Source organism: Xiphophorus hellerii, chromosome 22 (genome assembly GCF_003331165.1).
Source record: "Xiphophorus hellerii strain 12219 chromosome 22, Xiphophorus_hellerii-4.1, whole genome shotgun sequence".
Taxonomy (NCBI): Eukaryota; Metazoa; Chordata; class Actinopteri; order Cyprinodontiformes; family Poeciliidae; genus Xiphophorus; species Xiphophorus hellerii.
The window spans coordinates 30,994,271-31,020,874 of record NC_045693.1 but is presented as its reverse complement, the minus strand read 5'-3'; the positions used below and the strand labels follow the sequence as shown (position 1 = coordinate 31,020,874).

Genomic DNA, 26,604 nt, shown 5'->3' with positions numbered 1-26,604 from the left:
ATTGCAAATCCAAAACATTTTCAGCAGAAGAGAAAAAATATATATTTTGTCTCCATAGATCCAGTGTTTTTCATTGGTTTTGATTTAGCTAAATAAAACAATTTGCTACATTTTGAATAAATTTGTTGTTAAAACAGAAGAAAAGTGTCAGTGTTACTAATGACACTACAAAACAGAAAATATTAAGTTTTTGACGTTTATTTCCACATCTACACAATAATATATGATTCAGAGTACTCTGTTTCAGTGGTTGCTTTGCCTGAGAAAACTTCCAAAGTTAAAATTAAAGGGTTTTTTTCTCTCTTTCCTCTATTTAACCAGGTAAACCCCATTGAGATCCGGATCTCTTTTGCACCAGAAGGAGAAACAAGAGAAAATGGATTCCCAGTGAAAGTGCAATGTTAATAATTTGAGCTGAACTTTTCAGCTGAGAACTGCTGAAGGTAAAGTCTACAAAAGAAAACATTAGGGGGAAAAAAAACATCAGCTGATTTGCTTAAAAATCAAAACTGTTGGACGAAAACAACTGAACAACCTGATTTTAACACAAAAACGTTTGACATGGGAAATATTGATAGAATAAGTTTCAGATAACTCACTTTTTTCTCCTGAATATAAAATAAGGTTATAATTACATGTAACTACACAAAAAAGTAAATCATAAATAACTCAGGCAAAACCAATAAATAAAACTTCCTGGTTAGGAAATATTTTGCCTGCATCAGAAGATTATGAGAACACAATATTCTAACTATAAAAAAGCAACTAGAAATAATTATTTTACACATCAGAGTAATGGTGCACCCTGCATTACCAATAAAGTTACAATAATAATCTAATAAAATCCATTCATGACAAAAATTGTACGTATTTATGAATGGACAGTTAACTTGCTGCTGAAGTTTCATCCGTCTTAGTAAAAACACAAACCCTCAAATGTGACTCAAGACTCAGGGCTCCTTACAGCGTTTCAGCTATCAGCTCAGCCTTGGTGTGCCAGAAATGCCACACAGACCGCCTCAATATCACAACCTCAAAAGGGTCCACGAATGAACCGTTCTGATCCCTCTCAAAGCACGGCTTCTAATTTTATTGTACACATCCTCCTTTGTGGGTTAGGTTTTCATAGCATGTTGAGCTCTATTAGTCTCCCAGCGAAGACAGCAAGCGTTCCGATGATGCACACGGCCATGAAGACGCACAGCAGGATGTGGTCCAAAACCATCGCCACAAACTTCCATTCTTCTGCCGCCTACAGTGAAATGAGAAGACGTACTGTATATCTTTGGGTTTAGGCGTCTTCAAACTTGGCAACATTAATAAGGAGCAATTGTCTTTTAGGTGGCAGAAACTGCAATGGAAAACTGGTTTGCAAATGATTAAAACTGTATTTCACAATAATAAATGTTCTATGTTTTTTTATTTGAGAGCTATGCTACTCTAAGGTATTTGCTGTTAATTAGCAGCTTTCACCCTTTAACAACTATTTATTTTACTCAGAAGACTACATGCCTAAAAGAACTTGGTAATGTTTGTTATTTGTTTCTATAATATTCAATTTCTATTCTAAATATCTTATTGATCAAGAAGAAAAGTGTTATGTTTTTTGTAACTCATACTACGTATGTTTCTTCAGTGCATCACTGTAGATGGTGATAGCTATAAGTAAGATGGATTCTCTGATTTTGGGAAGAATCCTTCCTTCCACATTCATTTTCAGAGGATCAAGAGCAATCCCCAGAAAACAACTTTCTTTATTAGTTCTTTCAGTCCCTGACTCTGATGCTGCTACCCTAACAGATGATAGCCAAAGAGATCATACTCTCTACGGCAGACTTTGAGAAGGTCTGCAGCATTTTCAGTAGTCCTTAGCACTGAAGGACCTAAATGCTTATTGACTTTTGTAAACATTTGTCTAGATCTTTCTTTGCCTAAGTCCATCAGATGTGCAGACGTTGTCTTACATTGTTAGATTCCTCATCTGATTTCATGGTTTCAGCAATGTACTTCACTCCTTCAATGGCACTGCGAACATCAGGGTTCTTTATGATGGGAGACTTATAGGTTACGCTGGCTGGGGTGGGGTTACCTGTAGAGGAGAGACGGCAGTTAGTTAGTCTGCCATTTTGGTATGGATTGTAAGAACAGAGTGGATGGAAAAACTCCTGAACTAGAAGGATGAATCAGCCCTTTATTAATAGCAACCTGTCAACAAAAACGTCTTTAGGTGAAGCCATGAAAAATCAGAATGATAACCAGGTTTGAGAGAAATTAAATTTTTACCCAATAAAAGATTGACATATCTCTCAGGTTCTGTCATGTTTTTGCAATGTTTTTTCCACAGTGATTCTTAAAGACATAAGCTTAGCTCTATACCAGAGCCACCTCTCCACTCTGAGGCCCTCCTGGATGACCAAACTTCTCACCCTATCAATGAAGGCCCCGAAATACTTCATGCGAAGTGCTGAAATCAGTTATTGTTGATGTAGACACATGATAAAAACTGTTCTCAGAGACCCGTTTGCCTGCTGAACTTTTCAAACTATTTCGACAGAGATCTCTGCAAAGTGTTGTGTGATTGGTCAGAAGTTTGTTGCTGTACTTTATGCTGAAATACACTCGGACAGCAGTGTTGATATTTCTCTTCAACTACTTTGCTTCCACTGTTTCGTTTTTGCATCTGCAAGAGACATTGATATTTTTGAGGAACATTTATCTGATGAGGTGAGGAATGATGCAAGTACGATTCTTCACTAAATAACTCCTATATAAATATTGGCGTTATTTAGATTATTATGCATCAGCTAGCATTATTTAAACCCTAGTCGATGCAGGAGGTGGCTTCTCATTGCTTAAAAAAAATGAGAAGCCACCTCCTACAAACATTTGCAGGAGGTGGCTTCTCTGGCAAATGTTTAATAGCACCTGGGTGAAAATTGTAACGTCTTTGCTCACAGAAGAAGCTGTCTGCAGAAAAGTATGGCGCTCTTGTAGTGTCTTCTGTCAGTCTCCTCTTGATGTGGGTGTGATGATGCTGCAGGAATAAGACTACATGCTACAGACTTTGGTTGAACAGCAAAGCTTTATTACAATACTGTAGCCTTAGTCAGCACGACCGAATTGTGAGGAAATCTTGGCCCAATCATAGTGAAATCCCCCCGATCGTTGGACAGCACCCCGTTTATAGAGTTCTGGCCAACACACTCTCTCCCCAAAGTTTACATTATTACTTGCCTTTCTTCCAGATATACCCATGTTCAGGTCACGGTTGTGGGATATGTTCAGTCCGGTTTTTTGGACTCAATGTCTCTTTTCTCAGCTGATTTTCTTGCACATTGCCAAAAAAAGTCCTCGTGTGACCAGACACTACACCCTCTCTGTGACAACTTTGTAAAATAAAGCTACGGGAAGGTGAGGGGGGGACCCCCTTGAGTAGTGGCGTGAATTATAATGAATTGGGAGGAGTGTCCCTCCGGTGGTCTGCACCGTTGTATGAAAGGCATGTACAAATATGAACCGTCGGAAACCACCCAACTGTGCATCAACTGTGCATCAACTGTTTGGCTTTGGATGAAGTATGTCAGGGCCTCATGGGTGTACTTTCTTTTTACTATCAACTTACCGTACTTGGTTTTGTGCTACAGTGTTTAGAGTGGGTGTCTTGCCTGAAATATCTGATATGTCCATGTCAGTAGGGAACAGTCTCTTCTGGCTGATCTCCTGACTGGGTCGCTTCATCGTTGAGAAAAACATCATGTTTGGAATGGTTTCAATGAAGACCTAACAGGACACAGAAAAAAATAGATCAAGTTCCGCCATTGATGGAACAGATGCATCATTTCTCACTTTCTACCACAGAGCAAACAGCATGAACCTTGCGGATCCATGCGGGCATGGTGTGTGTGCTGGGCGAGCGGTGGTGTGTGTTGATGACGATGACCGTGATGATGATGGAGGCGATCACAAAAACCATAGTGAAGAGCATGTATTTCCCTATGAGAGGGACAGCGCTGGAAGTGGAGGGAATCAGCTCAACGATAACCAGCAGGAAGACAGTCAAAGACAACAGGACAGAGATGGACAGGGTCATCTTCTCGCCTTGAGTCAGGGAGAAAAAAAAACATTACGTCTGAAAACACAATGCAGGTAACAACAAAACACCTCCACACAATACCACACTATACTTTCATCATGTTGAAGGTATGGTGTAAAGTACCTATGTTTATAAAGTAATTCAATTAACAAAAAAGTTATTTTTTGCCCGGTCATTAGGAAGAGTTTGTCTGTTTGGCAGTATCCTGTTTCCCTCTCTCAAAACCTTTACCATAAAACAAACTACAGTGGTAGTAACAGCAATTAGAAACATCAGCTGACTGCAATCGACAAATACTTGAGACCCCCTCTAAAAATGCTTATATTATAACTGCCAATTTTGATAGTTCTAACACTAAATATACTGAAATATGCTTTAATACACACAGTGGAAATCCTCTTAGCACTGTAGGTGTTACTGTAGAAGCTAACATCTACAGTAACCTTTATCTCTGCTCTTGGAGAGCAGATCGGTTGTACCAACCAATCTTGTACCTCCAGGATTGGTTGTATCTTGGAGGTACAACCAATCAGTTCCAGGGAAAATAGATGGCGCTCCTGATTTGGCTACTTTGCAGACACCAGTCAGCAGCATGTCATTACAACATTACAACATTAGGGACCATAATGGATAATTGACAGGTCAGGCTAAAGGTACAAGTTGATTCAGTTTCCATGCATTTATGAGTAAAACACATTTTTGTGCTGCTTTGACTGCAATAATTGATGTAATTGCACCAAGTTACTCTTCCAACCCTTACCTGACTATTTGTTATAACGCTTTAGTTCAACAATTTTTTCTTCTTTTTTTTCTGCATTGAGCCTGAATAATAATAATCTGCCCATCTGACATTTTTTGTTTACCGTGAGACATAAATCGCCACTGAGATAAATACACATACATATCTGTGTTTTACTTTTTCCCTAATTCATACAATTCATCTCTCAGCGCACTATTAAAGTTATAAATATAAACTACAACTTTTGTGAAACAATACTTTAAACTCAAAATGTCCAAGAAAAAAAATTAGGAAAGTTTTTATTTTATTAACCCGTTTAATCCCAAATTTTTTTCCTGCAAAATAAATGCATGCATTTCAATCCTTGGACCTCCCTAACACATGATGTTTATGAATTATTACATTTTATGTTGGTTATTTTAGTGAAAATGTAGGTTTTATACTCAGCAACAATTGTTGCCAGTGGGAAACTGCATAGTCTGAATTACACAAATCTGGCCTATTTATACATATAAAAGAATAACAAAAATCATGACATACATAATCTATTATAACAACGAATGGTTAGAGTGTTCAGAAATATTTTAAACACATAAAGATCCAATGCCACATCCTGCAGATGTCATTGTCTCAATGTGCCAAGTGACCTTTGACCTCATTTGATTATTTCATCAATTAGGCAAAGTCAGGTGAAAATGTTAGTATGAACAAATCTGCATCTAAGAGGAAATTCTCATTGTTCTAGCAGACCGATCACTACACCTTGTCTCTGTCCTAAACTAGTTTCAGGCGTGGCGTCATCTTGTAGTCGTCATTCAGTGAATAGGCCACACTTTGTGGAAAGGATCGCCCTTTGGGGAGGGTTAGGGGGGAGGGAGGGTTTCAACTGTGGGAATGACAGTGATGTAGAAGACATCATGTTCAGGTTCCTTCAGATCTAGAAGATCTAGAATATCTGATAGTTTTAAGCTGTGTGGGAACAGCAAGATATATAGAATAAACAGCAAACCAATGGACGCCTAGCATAGTGCTGTCTATGTATTATGCTGGCGGCAACAATTGTTGCCATGCTTACATTCACTCCTCTTATGATCAAAAGATGAATGAAGGGACACAATTTTCTTCATCTATCAGTAGAAGACACTTCAAAGAACATATGTTCAAAATATTTTATTTATATTTCTTTATTTAAGTATTTTACTGACTTCCTCTTGTACAGGTTTGTGACTGACATTTACCTCCAGCGTTACAGGCAGGAAGTAAGGAGGTCTGGTCATGTGACCTTTCACACTTGCTACATGAAATTGATATTGGTTAGAGTAGACACCCTATTATTTTATTTTAAAACTTCAGTTAGCTGCCAAAAGTCAAAACAATTCTTTTAGAGCTTCTAAAGTTAGAAAAAATGTCTGGCAACAATCGTTGCCGGTGGGATTAAACGGGTTAATATGGCTTTTCTGCTGGTTTTGTCATGTCATTTCATAGGTTAACTTTTCTGTGCTTTCTTTCTTTTAAAAATGTTTTCTTTCCAGATTTCCACATTATTTTATGGTTGTTCTGCTTTCATGTGTTACACTTTGAACCTCAGCAAACACTGAGGTTTAAGAATAACATCAATACATGCTTCTGCAAATTCATTGTGAGAACTGTGAAAATTAATTATTCTCTTAAATCGTAAAAGAAAAAGGGTGCTGTTTCTACATTTACATACCTGAATCAGTAGGGAGGTAGAAGACTAGTCCAGTGAGAAAGGAGAACAGCATGCAGGGAATTATGACATTGACAATGAAATAAAGGGGAAGCCGCAGCATCAGGAAATGGTAGGTGATGTCCAGATAGGGCGTCTCAAGGCAGCATGTGTAGTAAACCCAGTGTTTCCAGCTCCTGTAGTCCTTCAACACCCATTCACCTGACTCCATGAAGTTACTGAGGTCCGGTCGGTCACTGTCCTAAAGCCAGAAAGCAAACTTAAGATATGCAAACAGATAAAAAAAAGGAAGCCATGTTTTGCAAACCACAATTTTCCTCCTAAGTCATAATTATGATGAAACATGAAGTTCAATGTGTGTCACCTTTACTCTGATACTGCTGAACAAAACCAGTGCAAGCAATTGCTTGACAGAAGTCACACAGTCAGTAAAAGGAATTCACCAGAGTGTCATTTATCTCAGTATGAATCCAGCTCTTATGTGTATTTATCTTAGCTGTTGTGAAGTTCTTGTTTGTGAACCAACAGCATCATGAATAAGAAGGAACACAAGTCAAGTCAAGGTAGAACGGTTTTGTGGAGGCTGAGTGTCTCTTAAGGGCACGGTGTAACCCATTATCTGAAAATGGAACCAAGGCGTGGACGTCCACCTACAGAGACCTGCAGAGATCCATAGCTCAGTTAGAAGACAGGACAGCTATTACGATGATTTATGTTGTGCAAATCATTAACCTGGACTTTATGAAAAACTGGTAAGAAGAACGCAATCAGAATTTCCATTCAAGGTTACCTCCAAGCCACAAAGAGGACTGATCAGTTGAGACAGCAACTTTTTCACATATGGAGGAAAGCTAACATTTTGCACCTTGAACACACCCACAGTGGCAGATGGTATGGGGATTGTTTTTGTTTTCTTTAACAGGAACAGGGAACTGGCTGCACAGTGGTGCAGTTGGTAGCACTGTTGCCTTGCAGCAAGAAGGTCCTGGGTTCGATTCCCGGCTGGGGTCTTTCTGAATGGAGTTTGCATGTTCTCCCTGTGCACGCGTGGGTTCTCTCCGGGTACTCCGGCTTCCTCCCACAGTCCAAAAACATGACTGTCAGGTTAATTGGTCTCTCTAAATTCTCCCTAGGTGTGAGTGTGTGTGTGTGAATGGTTGTTTGTCCTGTATGTCTCTGTGTTGCCCTGCGACAGACTGGCGACCTGTCCAGGGTGAACCCCGCCTCTCGCCCGGAACGTAGCTGGAGATAGGCACCGGCAACCCTCCCGACCCCATTAGGGACAAAGGGTGAACAGAAAATGGATGGATGGATGGATGGAACAGGGAATCTGGTTCATCGTGGTATAGTTACTGGATTTAGGTGCATTGCAATCCAGAAAGAAAACCTGTCAGAGGTTGCCAAGGGTTTTGGAATTAGGATGGAGGTTCACCTTCCAGGTAGCTTGGCTATTGCCTTTCTACGTAATTCCCCTCAATTTGTATTTCCTTTTAATGCTCTGTCTGGGATTTCTCCTATTCAGTTTGATCTCTCCAATTGAATTTGAATGGGTCCAATCGACAGAAGGAAAACTTGTGAATGATGAGTTTCTGCAATGTTTTAGACTTGTAGTCTGCCTATGGTTGTATTTAGACAATAGCAGCGGAGGAAGTGAACGAAACTATCCAGTATGTGTTGGCCATGCTTCCAAATATTGAGCAATTAAAGTCTGGTAAACTTCATCAAGCCGGCACATTGCATACGTCACAGCCAAACGTAAGCGATTGGGTTAAATTAGATCCACAAAATGCACTTTCCTTTCTGCATCACAACTCTGCACTAACTTGTGATGCTCTATCAAATACATTTTCAAACACAGAGACATTTCTTATTGTAAAGCAATGCATTTTGAACAAAGACAACATATTAAAAGCTTCACTCTTACTGGGTTGATGATGACCAGTGTGCCATCATATGTCCAGGTAAAGTCTGGTAAACTTCATCAAGCCGGCACATTGCATACGTCACAGCCAAACGTAAGCGATTGGGTTAAATTAGATCCACAAAATGCACTTTCCTTTCTGCATCACAACTCTGCACTAACTTGTGATGCTCTATCAAATACATTTTCAAACACAGAGACATTTCTTATTGTAAAGCAATGCATTTTGAACAAAGACAACATATTAAAAGCTTCACTCTTACTGGGTTGATGATGACCAGTGTGCCATCATATGTCCAGGTACCCAGTTTCATGCTGCAGTTCTGGAGGTCAAATGGGAAGTGAAGGACAATGATCTCACAGTAACTCTTGTAGATAGCAGGTGGGTTCCATGTTATCATGCCTGTGTGCTCCAGCAGCACTTTGGTCTCATGGATGATGGCAAAATCACCATCAGCACTGGAACGAGGAACAGGAAGGAAGCAGAGGGCAGACAGAGTGTGACCACATATTCAGTTAGCTAAAGCTGAGAGTAGATGTCTGTGTAAACCAGAGCAGCAGTTCTGCTTACTTGTTGTACAGAACTAAGTCGGGTTTCCATATGTCTGTTGAAGGAATTCGGATCTTTTTGATGCCTCCATAAGCATCTGGATCCCACTGAAGGTTCACATCTTTCCATTGCTAGGATGAAAAATGGGAAGACATCCCTCCAAATAATTAATCTGTTTATTTATTCTTCCCCAGGTGATTGACCTTATTAAACCAATGTAATTTGACATAGATCAGGCTGATCTATTGATGATGAATGATCTTTTAATATAAATGTTCTGGATTGGATGTGTATGGAAGGCCAAAATAAACTTGGATTGCAAAACTAGTGGATGTCAACAGATCAGTATGGATCTTAATAATTTATTGATGTATTTACTCGTTTAAAATAAATACATAAATAATGGCCCTTTTGGCCCTCCATACATGTGTATCAAATTCATGTTTAAAACCTTCCTTGTCATGCTACCCACCCTTGAAATGAATTGATAAAATGTTTTGAATTAAATACATTATAGCTACACACAAAACAGCTACCTGTCGGAGTCGGACATTAGTGGTCACAATCTGGTTGACTTCATCCTGAGAAAAAGAAAAGAACAACGTCAGAGATAGAAATGAACTTGTTGACCTCGAGATAAACTGTCCTGCAGCTTTTAGATGCATCCCTGCTTCATTACAGCTGAATCAAATGACTGAACTGCCTCTTCAGCATGCCATCAAGTTTGACAAATGCCTGCCTTTCTTTGGGAATCGCTAGTAGCAAATTGATGTTTACAAAGCCTGACCTGCCTATTCCAACTTTGGCCAATGCCGATTTTTTTATCTGAATAATTTCTAAATATAGTAACAAAATAGTTAAGATGGCAACAGTGGGGGGACTATTGTTAACCAAGCACATCCAGATTAGATAGAATGGGCAGATCTGTCAGTCAGCTCTCTCTCAGTCAGGGCAAAGAAAAGTTGACAATGGCTGATTTTCAGACTTGTGCAGAGGTAGATATCATTGATTTCACATGTAAGTATTGACCGATCACCAATCACCCAAAATTAGGAAAATCGTGGCTGACTTATCGATGGGCTCCTACTAAGTACATAATAGGACTGATCAAAGTTGCATCCAGTATTATGCAGTGAAATGTGTCTACAAACATTAAGACAGAATGTCACAACAACATAGTGACTCAATGTCAGTAAAAAAATATTGTAAAGAAATTTTACATAAACTGACATCACTGGGACTTTTAGAAACATATTTTGTTAGAAACTAAAAATAAATCCCAATCATATTGGTGTATTTAAAAAGCAATTGACTTGTAACTTGACTTTAGAATCAAACAGTGACGAAAAGTAAAGTAACTGTTCATGATGTTTGACGTCTAAAAATGTATACAAATGATAGTGATATTATGTTGCATACTACAGTTTAAAACATGGTGCAAGATTTTACTGATTCTGTTGATCAACTACTCTTCATGAATTCAAAAATCCCAAGACTCTCCTCATAAGGACTTATTCAAATGATCACCTTTAAAATAAATAAATCCCTTTAAATCCTTATGCAGAGCAGACCCTTTTTACTTTTTGATATGTAAAATGCTACAAATGATAGAGCGTGTACATTATTTGCGCCAGGACCACAAGTAGTGTGCAAACTGTTAAAATGACATGCCTTCAACTCATTAAACTATCAACTTCGCTACACCCAGCAAGCTCTGCATCAAATGGGAATGAATGGGACAAGAGAGCCGCACCATATGTGGGACATGTGAAATAAAACTAAATTATTTTTGAAGCACAACAAACATGAGGAACCATGTTACATTGTTGAAGGCTAAGCTAATTGTAAGTTTGCTACCCTTCAGCGTCATTGAGACTCAGGGCATTTGCTTTACGGAAAGGTCTTTTTTTAGAAAACATTCCTCCTCTAAGATAGTTTGATGAAGTCCAGAGGCCCACAAATTTTTTTTCAAATTGTTTTCATGTATTCAATAGTTTTGTCTCTGTTTTGTCTGAGGTATTTGGTCTTTGTGTTTTTTGAAGTATGGGATCCTGTCTGGTGATCTGGTTGTAGTTTGTATGGATGCAGGTGACAGGGGTTGATGATGGGGGATCATGTTGAGTCAGTAACTGGTTTCTAATCAAATCATAGCCTTCTGAATCCTAATCTAACCATGAAAAGCCAACAAATCTCCACCCCTAAATGCTGGTTGTAAATTTCCAATATTTTCCAAACTGTTTCCACTCTTGGAAATACACTGGGAAATTTTTACCCTTACCACACTAATAAGTTGGATAAGCTGCAGGCCCACTGTGACTTCTACAGCATCGCTGAAGTGGTTAACTGGACGAACCACTTTGTTATAACCGGTAAACAGGGTTTTCACCAGCTTCGTCTCGTCTTCTGAGCAGGATCCCAACCCTGAAGCAAAAAGAGATAAACACAATTTCAGCTATGGCTTGCCCAACTTTAGGTTCAAGTTCAGTGAAGTACATTCGGAGGTAATGCCCCCCTTTCATGCCCTTCAGAAATATTTTCACAATGAGAGCTGCAGTAAGGAAATTCTCTTTACTGTGGATCCTGCTCTGAACTTTTCCTCGATTTACAACCAGCGATCTGAAACCCTTAATTTCAGAAACATGAGGACTGAAAACAGGTGCAGAAGAAAAGCAGGGTGAGAGGACACTGTCTGATTAGAGGCAGGCAAGGACAAACAGAGCAGAGAGCTTCATGGCAACACTGGACAAGTGACTGACATTCCATGTTGGTGAAAAGCTTCTCCACTGGCTGTCGCTCAATCAAATCCGTCTCCATAGGTTGTTTGTGGATCTAATCTCAGCGCTCAGCAGGTGTTTGGAGCAGCCGGCTCTGGCCAGCAAATTGTCATGAAATGACTTTCAGCTTGATATGAGTACACATAAAACACATTTAACACCTCTCCATACTCACAATGCTTTAAGTAAACAGACTTAGATGTTTTCATCCTTACTAAATGTTTGTGATGGCTGCAGTTACAGCCACACAAATGTGGTAATATTCACTCTCACCACACGCAATAAGTTCATTTCACTTATATTTGGATTTCTTTAAGTTTAGGATTTAATTTACAGAATAACTGGTTTTGTTTAGAAAGCAACACATCACAGTGTATTCTAGAATAAGTGCGCACATTTTAGTTTACATTGTTGTGTTTTGCTTGATTTAATCTTTGTTTTGTTTCTGAGTTTAAGTGCTGGCTGCCCAATCCTTAGGAGAGCAGAGAGGTGGAGAAGGGGTGGCGCAAGCCAGCTGAGACTGCAAATTGGTTCACACCATTACTCATCATCCAGAGGGGGGGGATGGGATTTGCTATGTTAGTTTCAGTTAGGTTTCTGTGTATTTTCCCCTTTGTGTTTTGTATGTGGCCTGATCAGCCAGTATTTAAGTCCCCTTTTGTCTCTGTTTGTTAGGTCTGTTTTTTGAGTTAGTCTGAGTGGAGGTCTGTTTTTTGAGTTAGTCTGAGTGGATGTCTGTTACTTTGACCTCTTTTATGGGCCCAAATTTTGTCATTTTTTCTATTATTTACCCAAGTTTTGTTTTGGGTTAAATAAAAAATAACTATTTTTGACTTTGAACCGGTGCCTGGCTGTTCTTTAACTGCTCGGTCCGTCACAGTGGTGTCAGAAGTGGGATCTTGCAGTTAAAGGCACCGGTTATTATTTTTTTTGAGTAGTCCTCTTCCTCCTCTTACCAAGCCATGCAAAGAGCAGGAAGGAGTGCCAAAGGACAAAAAGGAGATCCTCAAAACCAGCCTGCCGGAATGGAGGAGCAAGTTGGAGAGGAAAATGGAGCCTCTGGAGGGGTGGATAGCACTGAGGGTAAGGAGCCAACAATATCAGAAGTAATTTTCCATTCTTCGTTCTCATATGGGCCAGCAGGAAGCCCAGGAAACAAGACGGAGGGAGGAGTTTAATCGGCAGGAACAGCGCTTCAGAGCACTGCGACACCAATTTCAGCTGCTACAGGTGGAAGTGCAAGCGCGTACCACCCTTGCTCCTGAGCCTCGATTGGATGAGTCACAACAATCCGATGCAGAATCAAGTGAAGGTGATGACCATACCTGCGGCAATAATGAGCAAATATATGCTCCCTCAGGTCAGTTTCACTCTCATGAACCCAGACTTGAAAAACTGACGGATGAGGATGACATTGAACATTTTTTAACAACATTTGAACGCATGGCTCTAGTTTGCCGGTGGAAAAAAGCAGATTGGGTTTTTTACCTGATTCCATTACTCACTGGCAAAGCAAGAGCTGCGTATGTTCACATGGACATGGATGACTCTCTGGATTATTATAAAGTTAAAGAAGCGGTGCTTCGAAAGTACGACATTAATCCTGAAACATATAGATTGAGATTTCGATCATTGGAAGTAAAACCTGAGGAGAATCCAAAAGAATTGTATGCAAGATTGAAGGACTTGTATGGAAAGTGGATGATGCCAAGACAAAAAACTGTGCAGGAGGTTGGGGAGATCATCATTTTAGAACAATATTTAAGAATGTTGTCTCCTGAGTTGCAGATATGGATTAAAGAACATAATCCAAAATCGGCTGCAGAGGCTGCCCAGCTGGCTGACGTGTTTGTGGCAGCACGGAAAAAAGGACAACCCTGGAGTCAAAAAGCATGGAAGTTGAGGGAGGTTGCAAGACCTGTTCCCCATTACCAAAAGGCAGGGGTGAGTAAACCTCTAAAGGGCCAATCATTGAATGCTTTATCAAGAGTCCCAGCCAAAACAGTGATTTGTTATCTGTGTGGGATGGAAGGACACACAAAACCAATGTGCCCGAAGAACTCCACAAAAATAACACAAATGTGTTTTGTGCCCAGACAAAGTATGGACTCCAAAGGGGAGTCTAGTTTAAGAACGACCTCAATTGAAGTTGAGGGTAAACAATTAGAGGCACTCATTGACTCAAGAAGTACTCAAACTCTGGTGCACAGAGACTTTGTTCCAGCAAATAAGGTTAATGTGGAAACAATCCCTGTCCGCTGCATTCATGGAGATGAGTTGTTGTATCCAACAGCAGACTTGTATATTAAAGTACAAGACCAACTTTATCTTCTAAATATTGGTGTGGCTGAGAATTTGCCATTTCCAGCAGTGCTGGGTCAAGACCTGCCTGTGTTGGGTGATTTATTGAACTCCAGCAAAATGTGTAACATTGCATTAACCAGATCTCAGGCTAAAAAGAGAGAGGAGTTTATACAACCACTCTGTGCCTTGCCTTTTTATGACGCGGACCTGGAGACCACACCCGGGAAGTCTCGCAAGTCCCGCAGACAGCGACGGCAAGAGAAATTTCAACACGCTGTTAAGTCACCTTCTAGCTCTGAGCCTGAGTTACCAATGGGGCTTAAAATCCCTGCTAACATTAGAGAATTGCAGCACAGCGATCCAGCCCTAACATCTTTATTTCAGAAAGCAGAGGGAAATAAAAATCCTGAACGAGGTTTGAACGGCCTGGGTGAATTTTTGCTGAAAGATGGCATCTTATATCGTCAGCAGGGGTCAGCATTGCAGTTAGTGGTTCCTGAACCAGTCCAGAAGGTGGTGCTGTCTTTAGGACATTCCATTCCATGGGCTGGCCATCTTGGAAAGCACAAGACACTGGCCCGCATCAGAAAATATTTTGATTGGCCTGGAATACGATCTGATGTGACTCTGTTCTGCAAAAGCTGCCCTCAGTGCCAAAAGTCTTCCCTAAAAATTCCCCCCAGAGCTCCTCTTCAGTCTTTGCCAATCATCAACACCCCGTTTGAGCGGCTGGGAATGGACATTGTTGGCCCCCTAGAAAGAAGTAAATCAGGTAATCGTTACATGCTGGTGATCCTGGATTATGCTACAAAATATCCAGAGGTTTTTCCTTTGAAATCAATAAAAGCTAAAGCAGTTGCCTTCTGTCTCATACAGCTCTTCTCACGAGTTGGGTTTCCAACTGAAATTCTCACCGACTGTGGAACTAATTTTCTGTCCACTTTGTTGAAGCAGGTGTACCAACTCCTAGGAATTAAGAGTCTAAAGACTACTCCATATCACCCTCAGACAGATGGCCTGACAGAGCGCTTCAATCAGACCTTGAAGCAAATGTTGCGCAAGTTTGTCAATGAAACCGGCACAGACTGGGACCAGTGGCTACCTTATCTTCTCTTTGCATATAGAGAAGTGCCACAGGCCTCTACTGGTTTTTCACCTTTTGAATTGCTGTATGGCTATGAAGTCCGGGGTCCCTTATCTCTGTTAAGAGAGACATGGGAGGGTGACAAAGAAAGATCTCAAGCTGTAGATGTTGTCTCTTATGTTGTCCAGATGCGGGAACGACTGGAAAAGATGATGGCGTTGGCCCAAGCTAATAAGGAAGAAGCACAGAAACATCAGAAAAACTGGTATGACCAGTCAGCTCGCCAGAGGTCTTTCAGCCCTGGCCAGAAAGTGCTAGTGCTCCTTCCTAGTGCTGACAGTAAACTGTTGGCAAAATGGCAAGGTCCGTATGAAATCCAGAGCAAGCTGGGGCCAACAACCTACAAGATTGCCATTCCAGATCAGCCCCGTTCCACCAGGGTGCTCCATGTCAACCTGCTTAAAGAATGGGTAGAGAAGCCAAAGGCAGATGTTTTTCTTATTCAGGATGTGACAGAGGAAGAGGAGGAGGATAACCAGTACCTGCCAAAGCCCTCACCTCAATCGCTGGATCTGGACCACCTCTCGGAAGAAAAGCAGGCTCAGGTGAGAAATCTGTGCACCCCAAACATGTTTCAGGGAAATCCTGGTAAAACGGACCTTGTCCAACATGACATTGTATTAAAAGATGGAGCTTCTGTGAGAAGACTGAGTTACAGAATACCTGAGCGTCTGTTGGCTTCACTGAAAGAGGAAGTTGATCTGATGCTGTCACTCGGAATCATTGAACCATCAAGAAGTGAATGGTGCCACCCAGTGGTCTTGGTGCCGAAGAAGGACGGCAGCCTACGGTTCTGCATTGATTTCAGGTATTTGAATGGAATAACACAATTTGATTCATATCCAGCCCCCCGCATCGATGACATGGTTGAGCGGATTGGGAAGGCCAGATATTTAACAACCATAGATCTCTGCAAAGGTTATTGGCAGGTACCCCTGACGGAGCAGTCAAAAGAACTTACTGCTTTCCGGACCCCATGGGGCCTGTTCCAGTTTAAAGTCATGCCATTTGGACTACATGGTGCCCCGGCAACATTCCAGAGATTGATGGATCAGGTACTATCTGACATGTCTGATTTTGCTGCAGCCTACCTTGATGACATAGTCATTTTCAGTGCTACCTGGGAAGATCACCTGAAAAATTTGGAGAAGGTGTTGGAGCGACTTCAATCTGCAGGGTTGACTATTAATCCAGCCAAGTGTACAATTGCCAAGTCTGAAACTGAGTACCTGGGGTTTGTTATAGGAAATGGAGTGATAAAGCCTCAAATAAATAAAATTACAGCTATAGAGTCCTGCCCTCTGCCTGAGACCAGAAAACAGTTAAGATCTTTTCTGGGTATGGCAGGGTTCTATCATCGGTTTATCCCTCATTTCTCAGCCAGGGCCGCGTTATTAACGGATCTCACTGGTTCACGAAGCCCCAATAAGATCCTCTGGACAGAGGAGGCTAAAACCGCTTTTCAGGATCTGCGGCAATCTCTCAGTAAGAGCCCAGTCCTGCACAGCCCTGAATTTGAGAGACCTTTTATTCTACAGACTGATGCCTCTGAGAGAGGTTTGGGAGCTGTTCTGTTGCAGGGACCCCCTGGAGAGCGCCATCCAGTGGCTTTTATTAGCCGCAAGCTGTTTCCAAGGGAAATACGATATTCAACCATTGAGAAAGAGGCACTAGCCATTAAATGGGCCCTGGACTCATTCAAATACTACCTTCTTGGCAGAGAGTTCACCTTAGAGACTGACCATAAAGCTCTCCAATGGATAGAGAAGATGAGAGATACCAATGGAAGGATTACGCGATGGTACCTTGCCATCCAGCCATTTCGATTCACCATCCACCATATCCCCGGCAAGGACAACTGCATCGCAGACTGTCTCTCTCGCTGTCCCAGTGAGAGATCTGAAGAGGGGGAGTGTGTGATGGCTGCAGTTACAGCCACACAAATGTGGTAATATTCACTCTCACCACACGCAATAAGTTCATTTCACTTATATTTGGATTTCTTTAAGTTTAGGATTTAATTTACAGAATAACTGGTTTTGTTTAGAAAGCAACACATCACAGTGTATTCTAGAATAAGTGCGCACATTTTAGTTTACATTGTTGTGTTTTGCTTGATTTAATCTTTGTTTTGTTTCTGAGTTTAAGTGCTGGCTGCCCAATCCTTAGGAGAGCAGAGAGGTGGAGAAGGGGTGGCGCAAGCCAGCTGAGACTGCAAATTGGTTCACACCATTACTCATCATCCAGAGGGGGGGAATGGGATTTGCTATGTTAGTTTCAGTTAGGTTTCTGTGTATTTTCCCCTTTGTGTTTTGTATGTGGCCTGATCAGCCAGTATTTAAGTCCCCTTTTGTCTCTGTTTGTTAGGTCTGTTTTTTGAGTTAGTCTGAGTGGAGGTCTGTTTTTTGAGTTAGTCTGAGTGGATGTCTGTTACTTTGACCTCTTTTATGGGCCCAAATTTTGTCATTTTTTCTATTATTTACCCAAGTTTTGTTTTGGGTTAAATAAAAAATAACTATTTTTGACTTTGAACCGGTGCCTGGCTGTTCTTTAACTGCTCGGTCCGTCACAATGTTATATATATTTATATATAAAGTTTACATATAGTTTATGCTGCCATAAACTATATGATGCCACTGAGACAAATGGCATCGACAAAGGAAAACAGATTAAACAGAATTGAGTAATACAGTGTCATTTAAGTAGTCATACCTCTTAAGCTTCTTCACATGTTGTCATGTCACAACCTCAGACAAACACCAGTCTCGTTATCCTTTGTGGATAATGTACAAAGGACCTTTTGTGGACATTTCTGTGGACTGTAGCTTGAAATTATTTGTGGAAAATTTGACCATTCACAGATTTGTTTGTACACCACATCTACAACGTTCGACAGAAAATGCAGCTCGGAAAGCAATGCTGCCTGACACACTATTGGCTGCATTTGCAAAGCTGCCAATTCAAAAGGACCAACTAGGTTTTGCCGTAGTGCCAAAGTGGTTCGTATTGTGTGTGCTAATGCCTATTAAGGTATTTTTTTGGTGTGTGAACTACTAAAATAGGAAGTTCTAAGAGTTTTTAGAGGGATCTCAAATATTTGTGGATTTTAGCTATTTGAGGGTGAATGTGTCCCTGCAATCGCTGGGTATCTACTATAGTGCATAACTGTGAAATGGAAGGAAAATTACACCTTGATTTAAATTCTTTACACCAGTCTGAAAAGAGTGGTGTACAGTATGGCTGTCCACCTAAATTCATAGACCTAGCAAGAAGAAGCCTGTAGTAACTCTAATGTCTAACTGGGAATCTGAGGTGAGAATTGAATCTGACTAAGCTGCAACTGTTTTGCAAAGACTGGGCAACCCTTTCAGGTTGTACTGAACTTTACAGTACCTTTTGACTTGTACTACTCAGAAGAGCTTTTATATAATAAGCCTCATTTCCCCAAATGTATTCCTCCTGTTTACAGAAATTTGAGTCTCTAGATGTGCAATGCTGGCAGAGGCATACCTCAAGAATATTGCAGTATTGTTTAAAAAATTAAATACTTTGTAGCCTTTTCCTTCCACTTCACCATTGGAAGCTACGTTGTGCTGGCATATGACATAAAATCCCAAAGAAATACATTGAAGTTTGTAGTTCACATTATTTCATTCTTTACAGTAAGTGGGATGGTCAGTGCATTTGCTGTGATAGTAAACATGTCAGACAGACCAGTACAAATGACCCAACAGACAGCAGTGGGAGCCGAGTGGCATCCTATGTGTGCTATCCCGGGAATGTACTGGCAAGTTTCCTCCAGCCTGAGCTGGACAAACTGGGATCAAGTTTCATTAAGCCAGCAACAGAGAACATGCACATGTACCCTGACACACATGAAGGTTTGGTTTTCTTCTATACGTTCTACTTCAAGTTTTCGTCAAAGATCAGGAGGTCAGGGTTGGTGTAGTGTAGTGTACATTCCTTGTATTTGTCATTATCCTTCCCGGTTAATGTCTGCTTACATCCTGTTTGTTGTCAAGTCCGTGTTATTTTATCCAAGAACAGAAATAGAAGGGAAGGAGAAACACCTGGAGCTGTCAGTCACTGACCACTCTGTGTTGCTATTTGCTGATGTTCTCCTGCGCCAGCAATGGGGTGACAAAAAGGTGGAGGGGGGCTTTAGATGTCTCTCTGTTCCAACACAACTGATTGAAGTTGGTCCAATTACTTCCTCTGCATGTCAAAGTTCTGCAGAGGTCTATTAACGGGCCGTCATTTTGTTCAGGTGTGCTAAACCAGAGAAAGCTCTAAAACATGCACAATGCTGGATGTTGAGAACTGACTTTGGACACCACTGCTCCAGACAGCATGGTATTTGTTGTCTCTTGCCTCCACCATTTTAATATTGTTACATGTATGCCAGTAATTTGGTTTGTCTTAGAAAGAAATTGTGTTAGGAAATATGCAAATCATTTGTAAGCACTTGAGAATACCGCAACTGCTGAACTGTAAAATGCAGATCTCTGCGTCTGATTCTTAGTCTTCTATCACCAAAATACCTGATGTCTATTTCATCTTCTGTGGTTAATATAAACTACATATACTGATCAAATCTGAACTAATATAACGCTACAACAGAATAGATTTTTTAAAAACAGTTTAAAATAATGAAACTCTGACTTTATTAGTTAAAACACATAAGGGACAATTAGTGTTTTTATTTTTGTACGAACCACCTTAGAATTAGATAAGAACATTTTTGACAAACCTGAACTAAATTATTATACGCTGACTAAAATTTCTTTTTTTATCCAATTCCGATGGTTGCAGGAAGTAGAGTGTACCTCTATGTGAGACTAAAAGGTCACTGTGACAAATATGTGACCTTAGCTATCAGTCTTTAAGGGGATGTCACCTACAGTAAATTTCATATACAAATTAGGCAAAAAATTTTTAAATCCTTAGATTTATATGACTTATATTTTCCCATACAAACACCTGCATACCATACATACATTGTTAGTCATAGTACTTTCTGAAAATCATTAAAAATTCATATACATTTTTGGATTTTTATCATTTTCTGCCTACATTTTCATTGGAATATTTTTCAATTTATAAAAAAATCTCATTTTCTCAAAGGTAGGTATCAGAAACATCTTGGACTAAGACTGTTTTTCACATTCTACTTGTTAGATACCATTTTGTACAGTTGGGTTAGGGTAACTCTCCCCTGTGTCTGACCACACTTGATATCACTACATACCTACATACTGTATATTACAGTGAATATGATATGTATCTTTAACATATAAATTAGATTCTTAGGTCACACGAATACCAGTTTTAAAAATGAATTCCTATAAAAACAGATCAGTGACCTCACATGGTTTCAATTTCTAGGATGAGAAGAGTTATGTCGTAAATTAGACCCTTCAGAATCTCTGTTTTCAGAACCAATTGCCAAATTCCTTAACACCAAATTACTCAGAAATATAAAGAACTCTTACCAGAATATGCACAAAGAATCCATGTGATACAAACCAGGACCTTGTGAAGGTGCATATCTGTGCCGTAAAAATCCTTAATCCCACAGGAAACTGTTGAAGTGTGTCCAGTTTGAAGATTTCAGTGTGACACATATACTAAGTATGCATTGAAATAGATACACTGAAGCTGTAGCGTTCAACGAAGAGCTGCAGGGTATATGTGGTAAGGTGGCTCAGTCCCGGTTGTGAACTCTGAGCGCTTGCTTTTAATAGAAAACACTATGTCGCTTCCCCAACCCACCAACTTCTCAACCACTCACCAAATGTCCAGGCAGGAAGACAGCTGGGATTGCTTGTCTTTGGTGTTAGCTGCTGTGAGTTAAAATGGAATGTTAGGATTACGGTTTGGTTCCTTTAGTTAGTAACAGGTTTTGTTCATGGTGTTCATGTTGGTTATCTGTTAAACGCAAGAAATAAATATGTCTTTGTGTGTATTTGTTTAAGGAATACTGTTAAGGTAAAAAGTAGTAACAGTTCTTTGGTTTTCTGTCTGTCTGAGCACCTTTCTAGAAAACCTGCTTTATCAGGATGTAGATATTTCCATTTTTTGGAAATGCCCTCTGTCACGAAGTGGTGCGGGTGAGGTGGTGAGGCAGACGCTGTAGACCCAGGTAAGACGAAAATGATGATTTTTAATTATAAATAAGTCCAGGAACAAGCAGCAGGCACAAGGAAACACTGACCACACAGAAGCTAACATGGACGACGACAATGACGAGGACCCGACGAGGAACAAAGAACACAGGTGGAGTTAAATACACGGGAGGGTAATCACAGAGACGAGACACACCTGGGAACAATCAAGGGGGAGGACAGGACAACGAAGAGACGCAAGGACACAAAAAACTCTAAATGAACACAGAAAACACAGATCCTGACACCCTCTTAACCTCTACCAGATTGATGGGAAGCATCTATTGCTTCTCTTTGGTTATTATTGATGTCTTTCTTTAGTGGCATTATGTTAACACATATGTATGCTGTAGGATAGCAAAGTTATGGAACCTTTGCTTCTACAGAAGAGATAACGGAGAGATCAATAAACAGTTGCTTTAGGACACTTTTAGAGCCAGGAAACTGACACAGAGAGGCAGACAGACAGCTGTGCCCTGCCACTGATGAAATGAGAAGCATGTCTGGGGACATGCTGTTATTTGACTGACATGGACACATACACACACACACTCACCCCTACTTATCAGCTCATGTGGCATGAAAAAATTCATTGGGTTACAGTCAGACTGAACAACCGAACAACTGAAATGAATCACGGACAAAAATTAGCAAGTGTCTTTTACTGTATAATCAGCTTCCAGTAATCGGAACATAATACAGTAAAGGCAAGCACTATAGTCTGTGACATACTGAATCAAGTGCTGAAAAAAACGAGGGAATGTATGCTGATCAATATGTGATGCATTCACTGACAAAATTTGTATGGGAATTGTTGTTGCGCAACACCCCCCCTCCCCCTTCTTTCTCTACTCTCTCACTCTCTACTTCCTCTTCTGAGAGGGGAGATGTGCTACCAGCTCTCCTTCTAACGGGTTAATTGAGTTTCCTAAATCTGCTGGGATTTACCCTGTCCAGAACTGAAGTAAACTCTGTTTAAGCTGGTTTCGAGAAACGATTCGCCTGGTTATCTGACGGCCTACATCCAGGTGTCCCACCCTTCTTCCCCCTGTGGATTAGCCAGACTGAGCAGCCTACAGCCAACTAGTTTCACAGAGCACACCTGTTAACGGTCGCTCGTTCTCTATTTTACAACTTGCATTTGTTATTGAACCAGGTAGGTTTTAGTGACTCGGGCGAGTCCCAAGGATGACGTTTTAAATTTGGGCTACCAGCAACCTAAAAACATTTTAAACTTTTTCCTCTCCAGAATCAAACATCACAGCTATTTTACAACCATCAAAGAACTTTAAGGTGACTCATTAACTGAATGTCCACAACATCTTTTAGATTTTCTTTATGCTAAATATTTTATTAGTAAGGCAGTTTTGCAAGGGTCAGTACAGCTTAATTCAGTAGCAGAAATAATCAAATAAGTAAAATCAATCATCTAGTCTATCTTTCCCTACTGCTGACACTGAGAACTAAAAAAGGGAACCTTTGAGAGAGACGGACGGAGTTTGGCGTTTCGAACCCCAGACCTGGCTTGACGATGAAGAAGGTGTTGCAGCAGGAGGAGGATGTTGATCGATGAAGGCAGGGATCTCCGCAGGTCTGATGAGCTTCTTCTCCGCATGGATGGTGAGGTCACACAGGACTTGGTGCTGGCAGGAAAAAAGGCACCAGTTCTTCTTCTTTGTCTTTGCCTTTGTCTTCATCTTTGTCTTTGGGGTCTGAACCCAGCCGATGAGAGAAGTGCGATTTGAAGCCACAGGTTGTGGGCCAGACGGGTTGGTCCCCATGACCAGGACAGTCTCCGGCTCTGTGGCCCCGGCTCTTCTTCAGCTGCAGAGTTCTTTGTCCATCTCGATCTTGGCTCGAAGCTGCCCGGAGGATCCAACAAAAGGTTCCTCTTTTGCACCCACCTTTTATAGGGTTTCTGACTGCTCAGACAGATGATCTCATATCCATCACTGTCTTACAGACATTTCCTGATGTCTGTGCTAATGTCAGGGTTGCTCAACCTCCTATGTCCATTGCCTGCACAACCTTTCACCTACTCTCTACCTCCAACATATCAGTGATGTTTAATTGCATTTACACCTTTTACACCATTTCAAGTTCAATGTCAAAATCACATTTATATCACATTTATTTTCTTTAGCTTCTCCGATTTAGCATTCATTTATAATTTTATAACCATAACTTATATCACATTTATTTTCTTCAGCTTCTCTGATTTATCATTCATTTATGATTTTATAACCATAACTTATTAATTATCCTTATTATAATCCTAATGTGAGTTATTACAGATGTTTTTCTGAAAAGAAACCAAGAATAATCCATGATTCTAATTATCTGATACCAAAGTTACAGTTACTTGTTTTTCTTGTAAGTGTTCCCACAAATATAAGTGTAAGTATTATTACAAGTAAACCAATATTAATATAAGTATTTTACTTTGAATCTTATCCAATTACTAATAATGTTTAGATTTCATTCTTTAAAACTTTCATGCTTTGAAATAAGGAATAGTCTCAGCTATTTTTATAAATCTGCAGGCTGGAAACTTCCTCTTTTTCCAGGAAACCTGCTTTTCCTGTTTAATGACTCTCTCTGTCTGACTATGATTTCTTATGATTAGATAGAAAAAAGTAGAATTAAAGCAAAGTTTGCATGAGACAAAAACAACACACACAACCAGATTTATTTTATTGACCTCTAAGTCTACTGTTGGGCCTTGATGTCACTTGAGTGATTCATTTTAAAGATAACTTTATTTATTATTACTGTTAAACTAAAATCTCCAGCATGGGGAAGTGGGATGAGCTCGGATTTTCTTGACAGAATAAATGTGTAGTTCTTTATCATTTCAAGTGTAGTTATTGAACACTTCTAAATTCATGGCATTGCCTGTAAAAAATGTGCATAGGATTCCTCACAATATATTGCTGACCTTTCATTAGCAAATTACCTTAATGTTACTTTTAAATTACTCATACCCCAGGCAATAAGTGATGAGAAAACCCTATTCCTTTTTAAGTTGCCTATTTGCAAACAGCAGAGACTCTGAGTGGTGGATGGAGGCTGAAGAGTTTAAGGCGTGGCAGTGGCAGTTTCCAAATTCCTTTGGTGCCCTATATGAGAAACACATCCATATTTAAGCAGTCACACCATGGAAACACTTTCGGAAGCTATAAAGACACATTTTCTGCTTTAATGATGGCTGTTGATGCCAATTGCAGGTTTGATGGCAAACTGAATGTACTCACTCAATAATCAAAATAAGACTCAGACTGTGGAAACGCAGGAAGACATGGAGAGAGTGTTCTATTGTGTCCTTTCTACTGACCCTTACATGTGTGCTGTATTCCTTTGTCCCTGTCAATGTAGGTTCCTGTATTGGCGCTCAGTGGTGAGCTGAAAATGGAGGTCTCTTGTACATTCTGACTTTTATAGAATGTTTTTGGCTAAATCCATTGCCAAAAACTGTTGTGGCATCTGTCATGTTTGTGGGAGATGACACCTTTCCACTTCTCACTGAGCTAATAAAGTCGTAGTCTCACAGACAACTGGACAAGCAGTGAAAAGTCTTTTATTACCAACTGTCAAGGACATGCAGGCTTGTGTAGAATGCCTTTGACATCCTACCCAACAGATGATAGGTCTTTTGCACAACCATCATCCTTGACTGAGATGAAGTCACCAAAATGGCTATGGCTGCTGTCTATTTCCACGATTCCCTGAGAGACTGCAAGTGAGAGGTGTACACACCACATGACTGACAGACAGGGAAGAAGCTGGTCACACGTTTGTAAAGGGAGAGTGGAGGAGAAAGGGACTGGGACTATTACAGTTTTTGCAGGGACTAAGAGGGAACTACAACAATCAAGCCAAATTGCAATGTGACAACCTTAAACATGTTTTGTTTGCCCTGACGGCCTTGGCGGTATAGAGAATCAGGACTTCACAGACCAGTATTTCATCAAAGTCTTGTTTTTGAAGTTGTAAAGGGAGGCTCATGATTTGATTGGGATATGCTACTGGGGCTAACTCCAGTAGTAACTGGGTCAGAAGAGACAGAGTACACCCTGGGCAGGTAGAAACACTGCCCAAGCAAAGAAAACATTGATGCTGATGGCTTGACTCACCATTGGATGTGGAGAACTAGATTGTTTTGGTGCACGAAGAAGATCTCCTATAGGAGCAGCTGTTTTGACAGTAGAGATACAATATGGGTCAGTTACCTCCTGGTCAATGGCAGTCTCTGTTAACAGTGTGCTTGATTCTCAGTAAAGCCATAAATTCTTCCAGACCATAATTTTTCTGGATCTACCTGTGTCATGAAATAAAGCAGTATGTGATGAACCCTACCTGTTTAAAACATCCAAGAGACGAGGACTTCTCTGTACCAGCAGGTATAGAAAAGAAGGTCAAGGTCATCAATCAGGCCAGTAAGATTACATGCATACAACAGTTCTCACTCTATAAATTTTATCATCAGTCCATGCATAAGAAAGCCACTCTTGTTTACAAAGTCATTGTTTAAGTTATTGCTATCTAGCATGAGAATTAAAGGACCTGAAAAAAAACTACATTCTGCATTTAGGAATTTATTTTTATTAGTATTTTTTTTTTTGCTAAATATTGAAGGACAAATAAAATTTTATGTCAATTTATTGGACAGGGTTAGGGTTAGGGTACTGCTCTATAAACAGGCAACTTGCTCCCTCATGTGGTCTAATGATGAACTGCACGTATGACTCGATAAAAGTTAGAGATGAGATATTAATTTGGTCTGTTTTACAACCCCCCTGTGGGTCAAGACCAGGTCTCTGCAAATGAATAGAGTATAGCATTTCTAAAAGTATACAGAAGAAAACAAACAAAACAAAATAAATACAAATTTAAATCTGATAAACCTTAATCTTAACCCTAGAAACCAAGCATGACGTCAGAGGGAGTTCAGTGATTGATTCATAAGAGATAGACAAATAACAGTTCTGATAAGTTGACACTGAAATGTTCCATAAATTTGAACATTTGAACAAGGAAGACAATGGCTGAAAAGATTGTCAGACAAGCTTAAGTATTTGTGAAATATTTTGAAACTGTTTGAATTATGGTCTGGAAATTAAGTTAAACATACTTGTAAATTAAGTATGTGACTGAAATGTCTTTACGGAAAGGCAGCAAATTGGTACTTTATCAGAACATATCCATCC

General features: G+C 40.2%; 1 protein-coding gene across 1 annotated transcript; it reads right to left on the bottom strand.

The window, feature by feature from the left end:
* Positions 1 to 177: 177 nt before the first annotated feature.
* chrna1 (cholinergic receptor, nicotinic, alpha 1 (muscle)) lies at positions 178 to 20,973 on the bottom strand. The gene is made up of 10 exons (XM_032553334.1): positions 20,726 to 20,973; positions 11,290 to 11,432; positions 9,548 to 9,592; positions 9,033 to 9,142; positions 8,725 to 8,920; positions 6,544 to 6,781; positions 3,875 to 4,098; positions 3,666 to 3,780; positions 1,965 to 2,089; positions 178 to 1,252 (listed from the first exon to the last, which is right to left on the bottom strand). Exons 1-10 carry the CDS (start codon positions 20,778 to 20,780, stop codon positions 1,124 to 1,126), a joined length of 1,380 nt encoding a protein of 459 aa, XP_032409225.1. The 5' UTR covers positions 20,781 to 20,973; the 3' UTR covers positions 178 to 1,123.
* Between the last annotated feature and the right edge of the window lie 5,631 nt (positions 20,974 to 26,604).